This window comes from Vigna unguiculata, chromosome 1 (genome assembly GCF_004118075.2).
Source record: "Vigna unguiculata cultivar IT97K-499-35 chromosome 1, ASM411807v1, whole genome shotgun sequence".
Taxonomy (NCBI): domain Eukaryota; kingdom Viridiplantae; phylum Streptophyta; class Magnoliopsida; order Fabales; family Fabaceae; genus Vigna; species Vigna unguiculata.
The window spans coordinates 35,599,721-35,618,193 of NC_040279.1; the positions used below are offsets into that span (position 1 = coordinate 35,599,721).

General features: G+C 30.4%; 2 protein-coding genes across 2 annotated transcripts; one reads left to right on the forward strand and one right to left on the reverse strand.

Moving 5' to 3' along the window:
* Positions 1-9,384: 9,384 nt before the first annotated feature.
* Positions 9,385-10,900, forward strand: LOC114175813 (uncharacterized protein At5g39865). Its single transcript, XM_028060627.1, has one exon. The coding sequence runs from the start codon at positions 9,486-9,488 to the stop codon at positions 10,656-10,658; it is 1,173 nt and encodes a 390-aa protein (XP_027916428.1). The 5' UTR covers positions 9,385-9,485; the 3' UTR covers positions 10,659-10,900.
* Positions 10,901-14,197: 3,297 nt separating this feature from the next.
* LOC114163936 lies at positions 14,198-15,852 on the reverse strand. The gene has a single exon (XM_028048334.1). The coding sequence runs from the start codon at positions 15,641-15,643 to the stop codon at positions 14,774-14,776; it is 870 nt and encodes a 289-aa protein (XP_027904135.1). The 5' UTR covers positions 15,644-15,852; the 3' UTR covers positions 14,198-14,773.
* Between the last annotated feature and the right edge of the window lie 2,621 nt (positions 15,853-18,473).

The following is an 18,473-nucleotide window of genomic DNA, read 5'->3' on the forward strand; positions in this document are numbered from 1 at the left end:
AGATGCATTTCACAAATGCTGGATTAAATAGTGCTAAGAAGTAACATTCAATTTCAGTTATTTTTATCCAGTTTGGTGATGAATGATTTAAAGAAATAATTTTCTTTTTCAAAATTTTATATCAATTAGAGATAGGATAACTTCGTAGTATATATAAGTTTATATAAATTTCACTTTACAAATCGATTTGACAGAATTAAGTTGAATTTAAAGTTTATTTTTTAACATGGTATCAGATCTATGAGTTAAAATCTATTTTAGTAAGATTTGTTATTTTTTAGATCTATTATATCACTCGTTATTAAGAGATTTGTTGTCAATTTTGTAAGATTGAATCATACTTAAAATTTATTTCTTAACCTTATTAATTTATAATACTTGAATTATAAGTTTAAGAAAAATCCGCTTACTTATAAGTTGAAATAACGAGTATTGACATCGTAAAATTATCATTATGGTGTTAATAAAATAATATTGCATCTTGTAAGAAGCTTGAATGATCTTACCTTAATATAGTTGAGTCATCCTATAGTATATATTAGGAGAACTTAAAGCTAAGAACGACCACAAAAATTACAAATTTCTTGTTCGAGCTAGCAAAGTTCATTCAAATACAAACATCAATCAAGGTTATGATTGTTCTGTTTCAGCATTGAATCGATGCTCGTTTCAAAAATGAAATCGAAATAAAGACTATATTTATATACCCTATTTATCCTATTCTTGTGATAACAGTTTCTATTGCTTTGTGGTGTATATTCTTATAATGCACGTTTAAAAATAGCAACACCTTCTTCCTATAGAAATGTTGCTTTTAAGTTTTGATTTGCTATTGTTTGGAAACATTTGGTACAGGAATCTAACACCACTTTGGGTTCATACACCAACGTCGTTATCTCCATCCATATTACATCGTCCTACATATTCCTCTTCCTATTCGTTATCATCAACATGCTTTGGTTTGGTCTTGTGTCATTTTAGCTCGGTGGTGGTCCAACTCACAAAATTTTCCCATGCTTCAACAAGATGTGGTTCCTATAATTTGATAGGTAGTTCATAATCACTACGAAATTTAGATACATCTCTTAAATGGTTTTTGTGTTTAATATGTATCTGACTTCGATATTGTTGCAGATGACATCAATTGTCTCGTAACAGAAGTAAAGTGGGTCAGGTCAAAATCGAATGGTGACATTTGGATGGTTACACTTGAATAAAAAGAGTTGCGCTTTGACTAATGGTTATAGTTTTTGACTTAGTGGTAAGCACTTGATCCTAACAATTGATATCACAGCCAATGTCACAAGTTTTAACATCTATAAGTTTTAACTTAGTGGTAAACACTCATCCTAACAATTGATATTAGAGCCAAGATCATGAGTTCGATTTATGGTGAATAATTTGTTGCAGTACCTCGTACCATCGATATCGTTTTTTATCAGCATATGCTACATAGATTATTATTATTATTATTTTATCATCTCAACCAAATTTTAACTTGGTAAAAAAATTCATTATTTTTGTACAATTCTAATACTCAATTGCACATTTTATGATCTTAAGAGAAATGTTAATATTTTTTGTGAGAGTGTTTTGGAAAAAAGTTAATGAAAGGACTTAAGATATATAGAAAGCAAAAGTATGGTAAAGTAATGGAGATTAGTGGAGTGTGATGTTGTGAAGACGCATGGTTTAGAATAATGAAACTTCTGGAGGGTGTTGTGATAGTGGAGGTAGGAAGTAGGACTATTCAAATGAAAAATCTATGGGATATTAGAATTGCATAACAGAGAAAAGAAAGTGGCTTTCTTACAACCTACTTTAACATCATTAGTACCATTCATTCATATTTTTCTGCTCTTCTTAGACAACCACCTTCCTTAAACTAACATTTAAGGATTCATAACTTTAGCCTTTGGTGGAGTGGAATAAAAAAAAGAAGAAACAAGAGGAAAAAGAGGAAAAGAAGAGAAAAATATGAAGATATAAAAAAAGAAAAATATATTTTAATAACTCTTATCACTTAAGGTAACATAATTTAAGTAGTTTTGAAATATAGAGAAATAAAAGAATTAAAAGTCATTTAAAATATATCATCTTAGATTGTGAGAGAAAATTATCAAAATTTAGTTATCATCAATTATTTTTTTGTCTGATTAGATCAACTTAGTTTGAATGGATGACATAAAATATATAAAACATTTTATTTCATTTATAAAACATTGAAGTTATTAAATATTCAAATTTAATATTTTAACAAACATCGGTGCCTTTTATCAAGTAAATGGTATCATGAGATATATAATACATTTATGTACATTATGTGATCGAAATCATCTTAATAATCTTATAGATTTAATTACTCAAGTCGATCGAGTACATATCAATCACACAAGTATTCCATTATAGATTATAAACAAGTAATTAATCTTTAATATAGAGTTACAAGAAGATTATGCACTTAACAAAGTTCATCTAATATAAATAAATATTTCAATATATGTATCATTTAATTATTATATACACTTATTATTTCACTAATAATTCATCTAATTTGAATGGCGTGTATTGAGAAGAACACTTCTCATAGTCTACCGTTAAAGTATTCAAATTGATCCTTGCAAGAATAATTTATAATCTATATATTTAAATTGTTCTCTTTTTTTGGCATTTTTTTTTGTCTATAATAGATCTGCCAAAAAAAAAAAACTTTCTATTCCTCATTTCATGCTAGTTTGTGAAAAACGAAATCCTTTTGCCAGATTTCACATAAATAATTTTCCCTTTCTATTTTTTTCTTTCAAACAAAATGTTACAATTTAATTTTCTCTTTTATTCCATTTTTTTTTCTAAAGAAGCACAACACAAATAAGGATACAAATAATAAATTTCTTTATCTAATAAACTTGCCTAACCAAACAAATATATTATCCTGATCCAACATTTTATTATTTTAACACATTTATCATGAAAAATTACTAAGATAAATATAGGCTATAATATACAAATCATATATTTTTTTAAAAACTATTGGTTATATTTTTAATCCCCATCTCACAATCTTATAAACATTGCTTAAAAAAGAAATGAAAAGTAAAAAGAAAGCTTTACAAAGTTAACGAAGATGAAAATTACTGGAATTCACAGAAATTGAAGCTAAAAGAAATATATTTTTTATTTACTGAGTTCTAATAAAACTTATTACTTTAAATACTTAAAATAAAAATTTAAAGACTGGTCGTATTAACATTTTTATGCTGAGTTGCAAAATGTTTTATACCATATTCCAATTTATTTGTGAATGATTTAAGCATGTGTGAAAAGAATCCATATATATGGATAATACTGGACCCTTTTACATGTGAAAAATTCTGACAGAATGAGATTTCTACTCAATTGCTTGGTTACAAAGATGTGTGAAACGTTCATTATTCGACCATTGAAATTTTCCAAAAATATCTTATATGCTTTTTCCTTTTTTAGGAAAAAAAAAATCTGTTTTTGTTGATTAAATGAAGTGTAAAGTGAAAGATGCTTTGATGTCAAGCAAATTAACCAAGATATTTATGTTTGTGATGGAAAATGATGAATATCATTTCTGATATTGTGGTAAACTTGGCAAACTTTCACTGGTTTTTGCTTCATATATGCTGCACCACTTCAACCATTAAGGATATATATATGAATCTATCTTTTTTGGAAATAATATTTTGTAGCCATATATGTCACACACAAAAAAAAATATCTTGTAGATATTTCCAAAAAAAAATATACTTATAGTTGTGATGAAAATTAGGTTTGAAGATGGTGCAACCTGTTACGTAAGGCTGATGCATGCAATTTATTTTGTTTTTTATCTTATGGGTGCCCCACTTTAGTTATCTTTAGAATGATTGTGGATTTATTGTAGTTGATGGCTAGAGTAGAAAATTATTATTAGAATAATGGTAGTACTGCATCTTTTTGGAAAAAAAAATATAAATTAAATTATGATATATTTGTGCATCATGATGGTAGCAAGCAGTAAGAATTTAAAAGTGAATAAACCCAAGCAACTTGTGTTGAGTTGGACCATTTCGTGAATGTTTTACACATTTAATAATTTAGTATTTTTTTTGTGTAATAGTTTTATTATTAGGTTCCTATTGCATTAAATATGTTTATTTTTTTATATAAACATTTCAAGCATTTAAAATGTTACATTACAGACTCCTTTTGTGGGGAAAATAGCTATAATAAATTTGTCAGAATTGTTAAGAAGCATATCAATTGTACGAGTTAATGTGAAAATACTGTACAAAAGGTATTATTGTAATTCAAATAAATTACTATCTAAAGATATTTTATAAACTATTACCATAAAATTTCACAACAATGATTTATAATTTTTTTATCTGAATCGGCTCTCTTCAAATCTGTAAAAATAAAAGTAGTATATTATATAATTTATATTGATTATTGAAATTATAAAATCAAAACTAATAATCCAAATTGTATACAGATGACAAATACCATTTTACTTCATCTTTAATTAGAACCAACATCTTTAGAGAATTGAAGCTTAATTATTAGCTTTTGTGAGTAACTATTAAATTTTGTTTTGACTCGGTCATATAATCGAAACTAAAGCAGACTTAATTATTAGATCGAAAATAAATCTAGCCGAATAAATTAGTTGATGTGACATTTTTTATCCCTCTTTCAATTCTTTGGTACAGGGAAGTTACATGTATATAAAATAAATTTGTGTTTATTTTAATTAGAATCGAAAATATCATATTAATTAAAATAATATGTTTCTAAAAGTTTTACATTAATTTAGTATAAGTTAAAAGGCGAGTGATGTTAATTATATAATAGATTTTAAGTGTATAATATTTTTTATTTCAGTCAAATATACTTTAAATTTGTATTTAATATTTTTTATTTTTATATATATTTTTGTAAAAGGATGTTACGAGGGTTTTGGTTAAATTCTTATTTTAGATCAGAGAGAGAGTGTATCAGTATTTAATTGTCTTTAGACAAATAAAGTGATTTGTGTTCACTGTCGAAGATTTTCACATTACATTTGTGTATATTTTTATATCTATCTTATTTATTTATTTATAGGATAATTCTGATTTTTTTCCCCAACATATTGTTACCATATATTTTGTATTTATAGTCATTTTGATAAGAAAAGTCAACACTATTAATATTTAAGAACAGTGAATAAAAATAAGAGAGATAAATTGATACATGAAAGTAAGTAAATAATAGAGAAAATAAATAGTAAATTGCGCACACTTTTTTTTTTTTCTCCTCACCCATTTATATATATATATATATATATACACACTAGAGTGACTTATTCAACTTTATAACAACGACACATTTGGTTGAATAAAGAGTTGTTGTAACGGAATATAATGAGACTATAATAAAATAAAATAATTATATAAGGGACCAAAATTTTTATTTTGGATAAAATTCGTATTCTATCACATAATCATATATTTATTTTATTAAATTCATAATAATTATTTAAAAATATGGAGAGCATATTTATATTATTAATTAACAAAACATAGATGAAAAATAAACTTAGAAGAATTTTTGTGTTTGACATGCAAGACATAATAATGAATGAAAGATTGTTTTAACTATATATTATGATTATCCAACCTTTTTGTGCAGGAAATGCAAAGTTGGATTTTGCACTGGAGTAGCAAAACATGACTTTCTTCTCCATTGTTGACGTTAAAGATGAAGGAGTGAAAGGGAAATATGAGGATTTTATAAGTAAAAAAGGACAGAAAAGCTTCACCATTTGCCACACCCAAGACATAATTTTCTCAAACCATTTTTTTTATTTATTATTGCGTTTACATTGATTGAAGATGAAGATGGTGCCACTTTCTTCTCACTGGTTAGACGGCACCACTGAATTCTTCACTCGTACATTATTTTATTCTCTCTGTGGAATTAATAAACTTAGAGAATGTGGTTAGATACCCGTGATACTCATAATTTAAGGATTTTTTTTTTCATCAACGCAGCAGAACATTTAAATTACAATGACATTTTACATCGGAACCGGTGTGAAATAAAAATGAGAAGATATGATTCTAATAATCAATATAACTTTAAATTGATAGATTCTTGAATTGATAAAATATGGAAAATTATATTTTGATTCTCATGATTTTACTTTCATTTTTTGTTCTATGACCTGACTTAGTGTAAATCATTGATTCTTCAAAGGAAAAGATCGAAGAAAAATATAATGATACATTAATCAATAACTCACACTAAGTTACCTCAAGAAGTAAAGGATAAAGTTAACAAATGAGACTTATAATATCATTATACTAAAATAAAAAAGATAGTACATCAGTTATTTTTTGAATTAATATGTTGTATATTTCTTTTATTTTTAAATAAAATTAAAAAAAAAGTTAAAGATACTATCTGTGTTTGGACATGCATTGAAAAAATAGATTTTGATTGAATCGATTTTATGGATGCGGAAACTAATATTACATGCTTATTTGTGAACGTGAATCTTTTAGTTTTAACTTCATTTTAAAACCAAACAAACATAGATTTTATGTTATAAATCAATTATACCTCAAAAGGACGTGTAACCAAACACACACCGTATTAGTTGCTTTAGAGAATCAATGTAATATGTTTTTTTCAAATTTAAAAGAAAAAAAAAATAGATATTACATTAGTTAAGATTAAGAATCGATGTACTAGTATCCCTTCTGCATTGCACATATATTTCATATTTCAATTACATCCCTCATCGTCGTGACCACATTCATGGAGGGTCTCTCATTGAAGGTCGTTGTTGCTTGCTTCGTTCACGTTGTCACGTTCATGTCACTGGTGACACCTTTGGTAGGAAGGTGGTCTTCTTGTTCTGAAAGTCACCATTGGTGATAGAAGGTGATTCTCTTGTTCTCAAAGATTCCACTAGTGATATGAAGATGGATCTTTGGTTTCTTATTCCCATAGCCAAATAGAGACTTGTAACCTTAAGGTTTAGGATTTCGATTATTGATCACTAAAAACGTTTTTCCTAATTTTTTTTGTGTTTTTATATCGGATCCAAAATCAATGTAATTGACTTTAAATAATTTATGTAAAAAGTAATTTTTATATTACTGTTAACGGTAAATGCAACACTTGATAATTTATTTTTAGAAATATTTAGATTTAAAAAATTAATTTTTCTATTTATAAATAAAAAAATTAAAAATTAAATATAAAATATAAAATATATGTCAAATAATAATATGTTACTCTAATGCACTCAAAGATCGTTGGTGTCACGTGTCTTACAGGTGTGAATCCACTATACACTCACATGTTGAGAACTGGGTTGAGAGGAAATCACATCAACTTTAGATTTTAAAATAAATAATAAAAAGGAACTTAAACGTACTTTTTATTATAATATTTTCATGTGTAGCTTTTGGTAGTGAGAGGGTGAGTGATTGAGAAATAATAAATAAATAAAATGGAGATTATTTAAAAGAATACAAAAAAAAATTATTATTTTATAATTTTCTTAACATATAATAATAATGGATTTGTGCTGCCAGATGTTCACTGCCTTTCTTATTATTTTGAAAATATTAATAAGAAAATGACATGTGAAAAATGAAAGTAAATTGGATTAATCACAATTAAACTGATTAAAATATTAATTTAAGTGCTTGACAATTTCATTAAAATTAATCATCATATTTTATATATTGTTCGATCTAAAATTTGTACAGTTTATTTTTTAAATATACTTTAAAAGAATATATACACAAATTATCCACAATCTTTAAACAATATAAAATTACCTTATAATATATACTGGTAAATCAAATTTAAGTAATCTGTAATCTGTTTTCATTATCGAATTACACTAAACTATTTCACTTGTCTAGTAAATTGTTTTCTGTGTTAAAAAGTCAATGCATTGTCCATTCCAAATCCATGTCATCCATATCTAGCCTTCGATTGATGTTGAGTCTTACAAAAGAAATTGTTATAGTTTAAGTTGAACATGATTCATAATAAAATTTTTATTTTAAATTGACAGTTATAAACTTTGTGTACTTTTAAGGTTAACAAAACAGCAAATGTAAATGGGTTTTGATTTTCATTTTTGTTGACTAATTTATTTAATTATTTTAATTGAATTTTCTCTTTTAATCATTTTCATTTAGAAAACTAAAATAAAATCTTATTTAATAAATCCAAACCTAATTCAAATAGATGAGTTCTGGCACAACTTCCTTTAAAACAATTAATTTTGAATAACTACCGTATTTGAATTCCAAAAACCACTTCTTTTTGAAAAATAGTTTTAAAAAGGTGTTAATAACCAAATTAATAAAAAATAAAAATGATCAAAACTATGCCTAATTTTTTTTTCTTCTCAAACACGTTTTATAGTTTGTATTGAACATCAATAATTCAATCAAATTACTTAATTATTTAAATATAATATTATATATTTAAAATTAATGAACTAATAACAAACGTAGGTTAGTCTCTCTTTAGTATTACTTAATAATTTAATTGTATTAATTTTACAATACATACATGTTTTATAATTTAAGTGTATTATTCTCACAATACATTTGTATTTATTAAAACATTATGACAAATTTATATTATAATTTTTAACTGTAAAATTATATAGTTTATTTATAAACATGAGATGTTAAAATTATGAATATAAAGTTGTTGTAAAAAAATCTTAAAACTTATTTTTATCTCACAATTTTTTATTACAAAGTATTTAATATTTTCCTTTTAAAATATTTAACAACAGTTTAAGACTATGTAACACTTTTATAATAACAAAACAGTAAAATCACATTTAAACTGTACCACAAACTATTGATTTGATTTAATTCTGATTTCATATTAATTGCAATCAATTAAAATTGAATGTTCAACCTCCAAGCTAAATATATTAAAAAATAACATTTAATATATTTCCGACACCAGTTTTTATAAACATTTAACTTAATACATATTGACACAATTAATGTTTTGGAGGCGTTTAAGAAAGGAAAATGTCTTGCTAAGAAAAAAATAATAATTTTTTAGAAAAACTGAAATGAACAATTTTGGAGACACAAAATTAAATCTTATATTTAGAAAACAAATTTCTCAAAACATATTGAATTTCTATATTTTGATTTGTCTTGTTCTCATAAATGCATAGTCTGAAAACACTCCGAAAATGGTATTTTTATAGTTATTGAAAATAATAGAAAGTAAACTGGATGTGAAGAAGGAAATTAGAATAATCCCAGATTCGAATTTTTGACCGTTGGGCCCGTTGAGGACAATGTAACGGTTGGGACAAGGAAAAACTTCCAGAGCCGTTGCCTTCTTCACCTTTTCGTTTTCTCCAATACCTTAAAACTAACAAAGAAACACTGAGACAAAGAGAGAGAAACAACCCCACTCCCTCATCACCATCTATGGGCTGCGTCTCTTCCAAACTCGTGAAGAAAGAACTCAAGCAAGAAGAACAAGTCACTGTCACCAATGGCGGCGGTTACTTGAATCACGTTGTTTCCCTCACTTCCTCCACCTATGGAGCACTCATGTTGGACAAGGAGAAGCCCACAGATGAAGATTCCAAAACCGCCAAAACATCTCCTCCAAGAAATCGCGAAGAACCCGAAGTGATCAACGCTTGGGAACTCATGGAGGGTCTCGAAGAGGGAGTACCCATTGCAAATCACCCAAAGAAAAGCCCCAAGTCCACACCTTTCCTTCGTGGGTTCCTCGCTACTGACGCCAAAACCCCATTGAAGTTTCTAAACCAATTTGGGTCACCCAAGAGTCTTAAGAAGTTTACAGGGAAGGAAAACAAGGCTCAACAAGGTCAAGCCAATGGCGGTGTGAGACGCTTGGATTACAATGTTAGTCCAAAGGGGATTCTCAAACCCTCTAATTTTTCTTCTCCCTTAAAAGGGTCTCCGATACGTCCTCGGAGAAACAGTTTCAGCAGTGACACGAAGAGGAGGAGTCCTAGCCCTCTGTTTGACCCGGAGCTTCTCGCCTCATACGAAAAAGAACTCAACGAAGAGGAAGAACAGATCAAGAGAATGGTGTGGGCCACCCCCAAAACCCGAAGAGTCAGAAAATCTTTGGACGCACAAACTTTTGTTAACACCTTTGAGGAAAAGTGTCCTCCCAAAGGGGAAAACTGCGTGGTCATTTACACCACCACTCTGCGAGGGATCAGAAAGACGTTTGAGGAATGCAATAAGGTAAGGGCCATTGTTGAGTCCTACTGCGTGCACGTGATCGAGCGAGACGTGTCGATGGATTCGGGGTTCAAGGAGGAGTTGCGGAAGCTGATGGCGACGAAGCAAGTGAAGGTTCCGGTGGTGTTTGTGAAGGGAAGGTTGGTCGGGGGAGCTGAGGAAGTTGTGAAGCTGGAAGAAGAGGGGAAGTTGAGTGTTCTCTTTGAGGGGATTCCTCCGAAGATGATGGGTGATTGTGAAGGGTGTGGTGGAGTGAGGTTTGTGATGTGTGTGGAGTGTAATGGGAGTTGTAAGGTTTTGGATGAGGATTGCAAGAAGAATGTGAGGTGTGGTCAGTGCAATGAGAATGGACTGGTTCAATGCCCTTTGTGTCGTTAAGGTTGTGTGTTCGTTGGTTTTGGTTTTTGGGATGATTTCTTTGTAGGAAGAGAGACAGAACACACATGGTGTGCGTGGTAGTTGTCAGTTTCAGTTGTGATGTTCCTAGAATAGGAGTTCTAAAGAGTGTTTTAGTTCTCCCTTTCTGTTGTTTGATTCTTTGGTTGTTGTAGTGTTGTGTTTTGGGACACTGGTTGTTCCTTCTCTAATCTAATTCTAATTTACACGAACCGTTAGCTTCTGATTCTGCTCATTCTTTGCTTTTGCTTTATTCATTCAATCCAGATTCTTATAGGAACACTTTAGCTTTTCTCTATCTGTACAAATGAATCTAATAGGGGAGATCCATGAGATGGATCAGAGTGACATGATTTACTTAACAGGGTGCTCAAGAATGCAGAAGATCGGAATTAGATTCAATGAAAAGAGAGTCTGAGATTTTTGTATGAATGAATAACAAAACTTCAATACATTGAAATTCTATGATCCCCTTCTCACATTTTTTGGTCAATTATCTCAGTTTCAAAGTAGTTGAAAATGGCAAGGCATGATCTTTGAACATAAAATGGTCCATCACTGATTTTTAATTTTTTTTCTTCACTTGTTCTTTCTGTCTGAAGTGTTAAAATGAAAGTGATAGAGAAAAATACAAACCAAAATATGCTTCTCATATGTTGATTTTGAGTAAGATGACCAATTTTACATTGTCAAGTTGACCAAATTGCTTCAAGAATGCGGAATAGTTTTCCTTGAGCACATGGAGCTTGGGCCTTGGGAGGCATAGTTTGATTCTTCTCCTTGGGCTGTAAACAGGTTTCATGTGTATTTCTGTGTGACTTTTCCTACGCTCTACTGCATTTATCACCACATAGTTAAAACCGTGAAGTGAAGTTAATAATTGACGCGTGGTTTTTTACCGATATGGGATGATTTGTTTATGAAATTATAAATAAGGTTAAATGTATTTTGGTCCCTTAACTTTAAAACTTTAAGTGAATTTTGAAATTAGTCAATTTTAAAATTTTAGACCAATTTAGTCTTTCATTTTTCAAAATACGTGAATTTAGTCCTTTTAATCAATTTTTATTAAGTTTATTTGACATTTCAAACGCGTTTCATAACCGCATTTGACTTAACATTAAAACAAATATGTATCAAACATTATGAATAACTCAAACATAATTTTAAAATGCGTACGAAACATCAAATCAACCTAACAAAATTTGATTAAAATGACTAAATTTACGTATTTCGAAAGATAAATGACTAAATTTGTCTAAAGTTTCAAAATAACTAATTCCAAAATTTACTAAAGATTTAGAGACAAAAACATATTTAATTTTTATAAATATGGTGCAATTGTTTAAAATTTTTTGAAGTTTGGCAAGTTGTGTTACTTCAAACCCAATGTATAAGTTTGGCTAAAAGCAACTGCTGAAATGCTAACATGTATAACATTATTTGCCATGTCGTGTTTGTCATAACCAATTATATATTAATGGATATTGAAATTTCACCAATGAATACACAAAAATATATATTAGTCACCTCATTGTACTTAAGTTTAGTATTTTAAATTTAATCCATTTGAAGTGAAAAGTATGTAAAACAAAAAGGTAAAAACTTGTGTATAATGAATATATCGTTATTTCAGTTAAAATCAAAGATAAGAAAAATTACATTTTCCTAATTTACACGTTTCAATAATTTATTATTGTGTGTACAAAACATTGAAACCAACGGTAAAGTCATTAAAATCTCAGAAAGATGTTGTTTAAGTTACTATTTAAGAGAATGTCGGATCTCATTGATGATATTTGTCTGTTTTCATTATTGTCCGTTGGTGGAATCATTTGCTCCATATTATAGAGAAGGAGAGTACGTACAGAAGACAGAAAGTGGTGAAATAATAAAAGCAGATGTGAATTACAATAATAGTTTTTTCGAACCATAGCTATGATCCATAGACACCTGGTAGATCTCAACCAATATTTCAATTCATATGTTTAACAGAATAAATACAAAATGCCATCCCACATTTTATTTTATTTTATATATATATTTCTCTTACAAGGCTCCTTAAAAAATCAAAAGAAAAAGGAACTCATATATATTATCGTTTTATTATATAATATTTCAATGAGTTTCATTTTCATACACATAAATTTAATCAACAAAATGATAATTTGTTTTTCTCGCATCTAATATAGATGAATACGAAAACAATATTAAAATTGATACTTGTAAGGGTATAGGATCAAACATGATAATATTCTAAATGTGCATGGAGAGGAGGAATATTACAGTACCTTATCTAAAATTTACGTATTGTCATTCCTAGATTGATTTGGTCAGGTAATAACAACAAAATCCCCAATAAAGGTTAGGATCAATATTTTTTAAAATGACACATTCTTTTCGCGTAATTTTAATTTGATTTTAAATATTTTAGTTTTTGGTGATTTCAGATTAAAGACAAGTTAGTTGAGGTGGTGAAAACGAACCTTTGAGGCCATGAAGAGGCCCAATTTATTCAGAAGAAATAGATTTTGGGTATTATTACCTGCACCCATCAAATTTCTTCCTGCACCCCGTCTAGATTTTGTTGGACAGCACCACTCCTCATAGTCCACACAAAGAGTAGGTTGATTGAACAAACAGAGAAGAGGTCAATCCAAATGCGAAACATTAAACTCATATTTCCAAAATTATGAGTCTGAATTGGACCAATTATGCATAAAGAGAGAGAGCTTTGAGTCTAACTCTGGTAAAGTCATTTAAAATCGAGACTTATTATTTGTGGACATAATAAATTGTTACAGCACCGACTACTACCAGTTTAATTGGCGTAGACATTTAAGATATTTATTGTAGAAGACGAAAGTCACGCTCTGATATGAACCGCGTCTACACGCATTACAGAACATAATCTAGTCTCCAACGTTTTCGCTTTCGGTCCTGTTAATGTAATGTTACGCTTGGTTTTCTGGATCTCACTGTTGATTTATATGCAATAGTTTCAACAACGGCGTCTAAAGTTATATCCCTTTGAAGGATTGCGTGTGCGAAGGGAAGGTTTTTCAACCTTGTGGTCTTCTTCAAGGTTCTTAGTCAAAACCTTCAGAGTCTAACCTAAACAAATAAAAAACAATGAAGTTTGTTTTAAGGTGCAATGGAGAAAATTAGGGCAGCTACAGCTAGCAAGCATGATTGAATGAGAAGTTTGGGTGGAAAAGCGTTGAATTGAATCGAATCATGTGTGATGGGGTTTGACATTTGAGCCATTTAATAGAGAGCTTTGGTAGTGCCTCACCATCATGTGAGAATCAATGTTTCCAAATTTCAACTCCAGTTCCACCTTCTAACACGCTCGTTCTACCATAAACATTAACCTATCACTTCATCATGCTCAGATAACATTTCACCTTCAACTCTCATCTTTTTTCGGTCCCATGCGATGCGATCCCTTTTCACGCATTTTGATTTCAAACCCAAATTCTAGAATCATGATACTTTATGAATTAAATAAAAAATAAACGTATTTAAAAATGGTTTTCTTCCATTCTTAGAAAGGGAGGGGTAAAGATTCAAACCTTCAAATATCCTCCTCCATGGACGATCATTGAATTCAATAATTGATGTAAGACTCTGCATTATGTGGCGTGTAGTCTTCCTCAACTACATGGGATTGAGAACAGTAAAGCAACACCCATGCTTAATAATTTTGTTTAATCGCAAAGGGGAGAGGAACCCTCCACGCATGCACCGTTCCACGATTCATACAATTATTGAAAATATACATCATCTTCCCAATTCAAACAAACAAAACCACTCATGACTCGTGGGTATTTACAGAACTTTGTGACTACAAAAATAGAGTGAAAAACACCAACCAACCCAGTAAATGCATTCAACCATACAAAAACCAAACAGTAGAACTAACAACTGAAAATTTTTTCCACGCGCCACGTCACCCCGTGAAGCACTCTTCACACGCCTGGGTCCCGCACAAAAAGACCAGATTTTTATAACATTTTTTTCATCAATTGCTTACATCCGAGGGCAGAGGGCCCACTTCGTGGTTGCCCTCGCCGAATGGTTTGCTCCGACCAATCCTATCGCGGCACGTGGCCTTCGGAATCACCTACTCCCCACGACTCAGACCTCCTCCCAGACGCGAACCGCATCATGCCACCCAAACCGGGCGGTTCGCTCTCCGACACGCTGTTCCGCGACATCGTGACTGAGTCCTCGAACGACGCGTCGTTCACGCTCGACGTGCTGTCTCGCGCTTTCAAATTAACCGCAGCGCTCTTCGTCACGACATTAGCATCATCGGGTTTCCGGTCCGGCTTTTCCTTTCGACCGGACCGGAAAATCGCGCGAAAGCTCTCGAAGAAACCGTGTTTCTTTCCGTTTCTGTTTGGTTTCTCTTTTGTATGCGTACCCTGGGAATCCTTTCGGGGACATACCAGCTTGCGATTTCGATCGAGCTTGGATCTGACTCTTCCCATGCACGAGACTTTCGGCGATGACGGTTCCACGAACCCGGACTCCGACTTTCCGACGGAAACGCTGCGTTTCGGGAACAACCTGGTGTTGCCAGGTTTGTGGTTGCGGCGGTTCTTGGCGTCGACGAAGGAGGTTTTCTGAGGCTTAGGCAAGCCAATGATGGTGGAAGCCTTGGACTTCAAACTGAGAGAGAAGCGCTGGGAGTTGTTGTTAGAGCTCGTGCCAGGGTTGATGTTGAGGTTGAGGTTGGTGGAATTTGAATTGGCCTTGGTCGATTCCTTGCGCTCGTAGACGGCGTTGCGGTCCCACCAGTCGTATTCCTCGTCCCTGGAGAGCCAGAAGGACTCCGGCGGCGAATCCGGGTGGGGCTCCGGTGGATCCGTGGTGTGGTCGCCGGCGAGAGTCTCGCACGCGATTTTCCGATCGCTGGATCCGCCGGCGCACGCTGAAACCAGTGTTTCCACCTGTAGCATTTGTGATGCCCGAACTGAAATGTTTACTGAGAGGGAGAAAAACAGAGACGCAGGTAGTGCGAAGGAGTTAAGGAACTTGTTGAGGATTGTATGAGTTGTGTTGTGACTTTGTGTGATGTGGTTGTGTAAAGGAGAGAGAAAATGAGTATATATAATTTGGAGGGAGAGCGTTTCAACGTGCCTAGTCACGATATTACTGCAGAGGTTGTTTTTGTTTGGTTTTGAATTTCCCTAATGCCACAACTCTTCATTTCAATCATAAAAACCATTTTAAATCATCTTTTTATTGCATTTTATCCAACCTCATGGATAAACTATTGATCTGTGTTGTTGCATTTACTGCTCCATGTTTGAATATTAAATATAGTGATTAGTTTCGTGTTAAATTTTTTAGAAGGTGCGTTGAATTATAATTTGTTTATATGTATAGTTTAATGTCAAAGTTTGATTTTGAGTTTAAAATATTTGAACACAAATCACACTCCTTCAAAATTAGTATGTACTAGAATACACTAGATATTTTGAGAAGGTTCTATTAACTACAATGATCTTACTGTGTTTAGATAGAAGTGTGTCAGTATGACACTCTTTCTAGACTTAAATATAAGTAGTAATTAAAAGCTCATTATCAATAAATTCAAATATATATTTGATGATATCATCTTCAAAACATCGTTGCTTAATTGAGCTTTCATTTTCTTTACGGTATGAATCACATATATTATAGGTAACAGACACTAGTGAACGTAATATAGTGGAATCAAAATTTATATCACTTATTATACTTAAATAGCTTCATGCCATTTTTTATATTCCAATGATATAGATTTTATTTTCGATATCAATTTAAGAAAAATACTTTTAAAATGAAATGAGTAAGTTTAATATTTTTTTCATTAGCAAGTAAGGTATTTGTATTTATATTGAAGATTGCATGTGAGAAATAAAAAATGAAGAAAAAGACGAGGATGAGGAAGAAAAGCATCTTTTTTGAGGTGGTCAAAAGTATACGAAAGCAATGGCGAAACTGAACGCAACGCATAGTTAGTCAGAGTCTACGCCCTTGGTTTTCAATTTGGTTGTTTTAAAAAAGTGGGTTATATATGTTGTAACTTAACCCTATAACTCTTTCTTTGTTTTTAGTTCCATAAAGTTCCACCTTCTATTCTCTTCTATTCTTGCTTCTTTCCTTTCATTCCAAAATATATATGAAACTTAGGTATTAATTCTCATTCAAATTTTTATTTCTTCAATTCATTGAGCTATGTTTACAATATCAACATGTTCACATGGATATGTACGCACCTGAGAGAACACGTTACGTTAGGGTTTTATTTTTATGTCATACAAATATTTGTTTCTCTCTCCCATCCACCATTATTTTTATTATCATACATGCTACCAACTCATTCTAATTTAAACCAAACAATACAGAATCAATATGTTTGTATATCATTGGATAAGTATTAAATAAAAAATTTAACCAAAATCACTAGTGGGATTATTGCATGCACCTAGATTTCGTATGTGATATGAATTAGTATTTTCTTCTAATTGTTTTTCTTATTTCGATTCCGATAGGAAACTAGCAATGAGTCTTTATAATGGGTTCATTTTATCTTTATTTTATTTTTTTCATATTTGATATAGGATCGTTTAGCTTAAACCTAGTCAGATTAAGACTCCAAACAACTTCGAGCAAACTTGATTTTCGGTTAATTTATCAAAAGGGTCAATTTCTTTTTTATATTATCAATTTGGGTTCATTTTTTAAAAGATTACATATATGGAATAAGTCATGTTTAGTCTGCGCGACTTCATTTTGAAGTTGCCAAAACCATTGGAGACTTCTTAATGTTGAAATAGTCAATGCTAAATACAATTTCAGTGTTTTTAAAATTAAAGTCTCCAATAATATTGACGACTTCAAAATGAAGTCATGCATACCAAACACCACTTATTCCCTATCCGTAATTTTCAGAAAGCGATCCTAGATTGATAATATCAAAAAGAAAGTAACTCTTTTTGATTTTTCAATGTATGTTAATTTGAATATTTTCTTAAACTAAATAATAAATAAAATCATCATTCTACAAATTTTTATCTATATTTATGTGAGTAATGGCATACATTTATTCTTTTTTTATAAAGGTCTGTGTATAATGTCATCGAAATAAGATTATAAACATTTAATTATACGTCACTGAAAAACATGTTTCTTAATTGTAATATGTCTAAATTATTTATTTAAGTAAAAGTTTTACATTTACATTTAATAATACGGTATATTTGTAATGCATGTTATCATTTTAAGGGTCCTTTAATTTTGAGACCTTGAACATAATGAAATCAACGTCTCATTATCAAGTATGGCCAAGGATAAAAATAGATTGAATAAGGTATCTTAATAACTTATCTTTCATTTTCACTATTCTAAGTTGTTTTTGAATTATTGTGTTTAAACGAAATTATTTGATGGAATGTAATTGACTCAATTGAGTTATTATGGGATGACGTTGAGACAATATGATGTGTAAAATTAGTAATTTTTATTAGATAAAAATTGCGAAAAATGGCTTTATTGTATAAGATTATTAAATGAAATATAATAAAGAGGATAATTGTCCAACATTACATATATTTATGGAGAAAAATCAGATTGAAAATTAAAATTTTAAATGGTTAAACAACCTTGAATGACTGTTTTACAAGGAATTATATTTTAAAAAGTTCTTGTAATAAATTACTTTATTAAATAAGTTTAACACATTAACTACATTAACATCTAGTTATTTTTTAACGTATAAAGCGTAGACGATTTTTAAACTTA

Coding starts and splice junctions, on each gene's coding strand:
- LOC114175813 (XM_028060627.1), top strand. CDS start 9,486: ATGGGCTGCGTCTCTTCCAAACTCGTGAAGAAAGAACTCAAGCAAGAA.
- LOC114163936 (XM_028048334.1), bottom strand. CDS start 15,643: ATGCTACAGGTGGAAACACTGGTTTCAGCGTGCGCCGGCGGATCCAGC.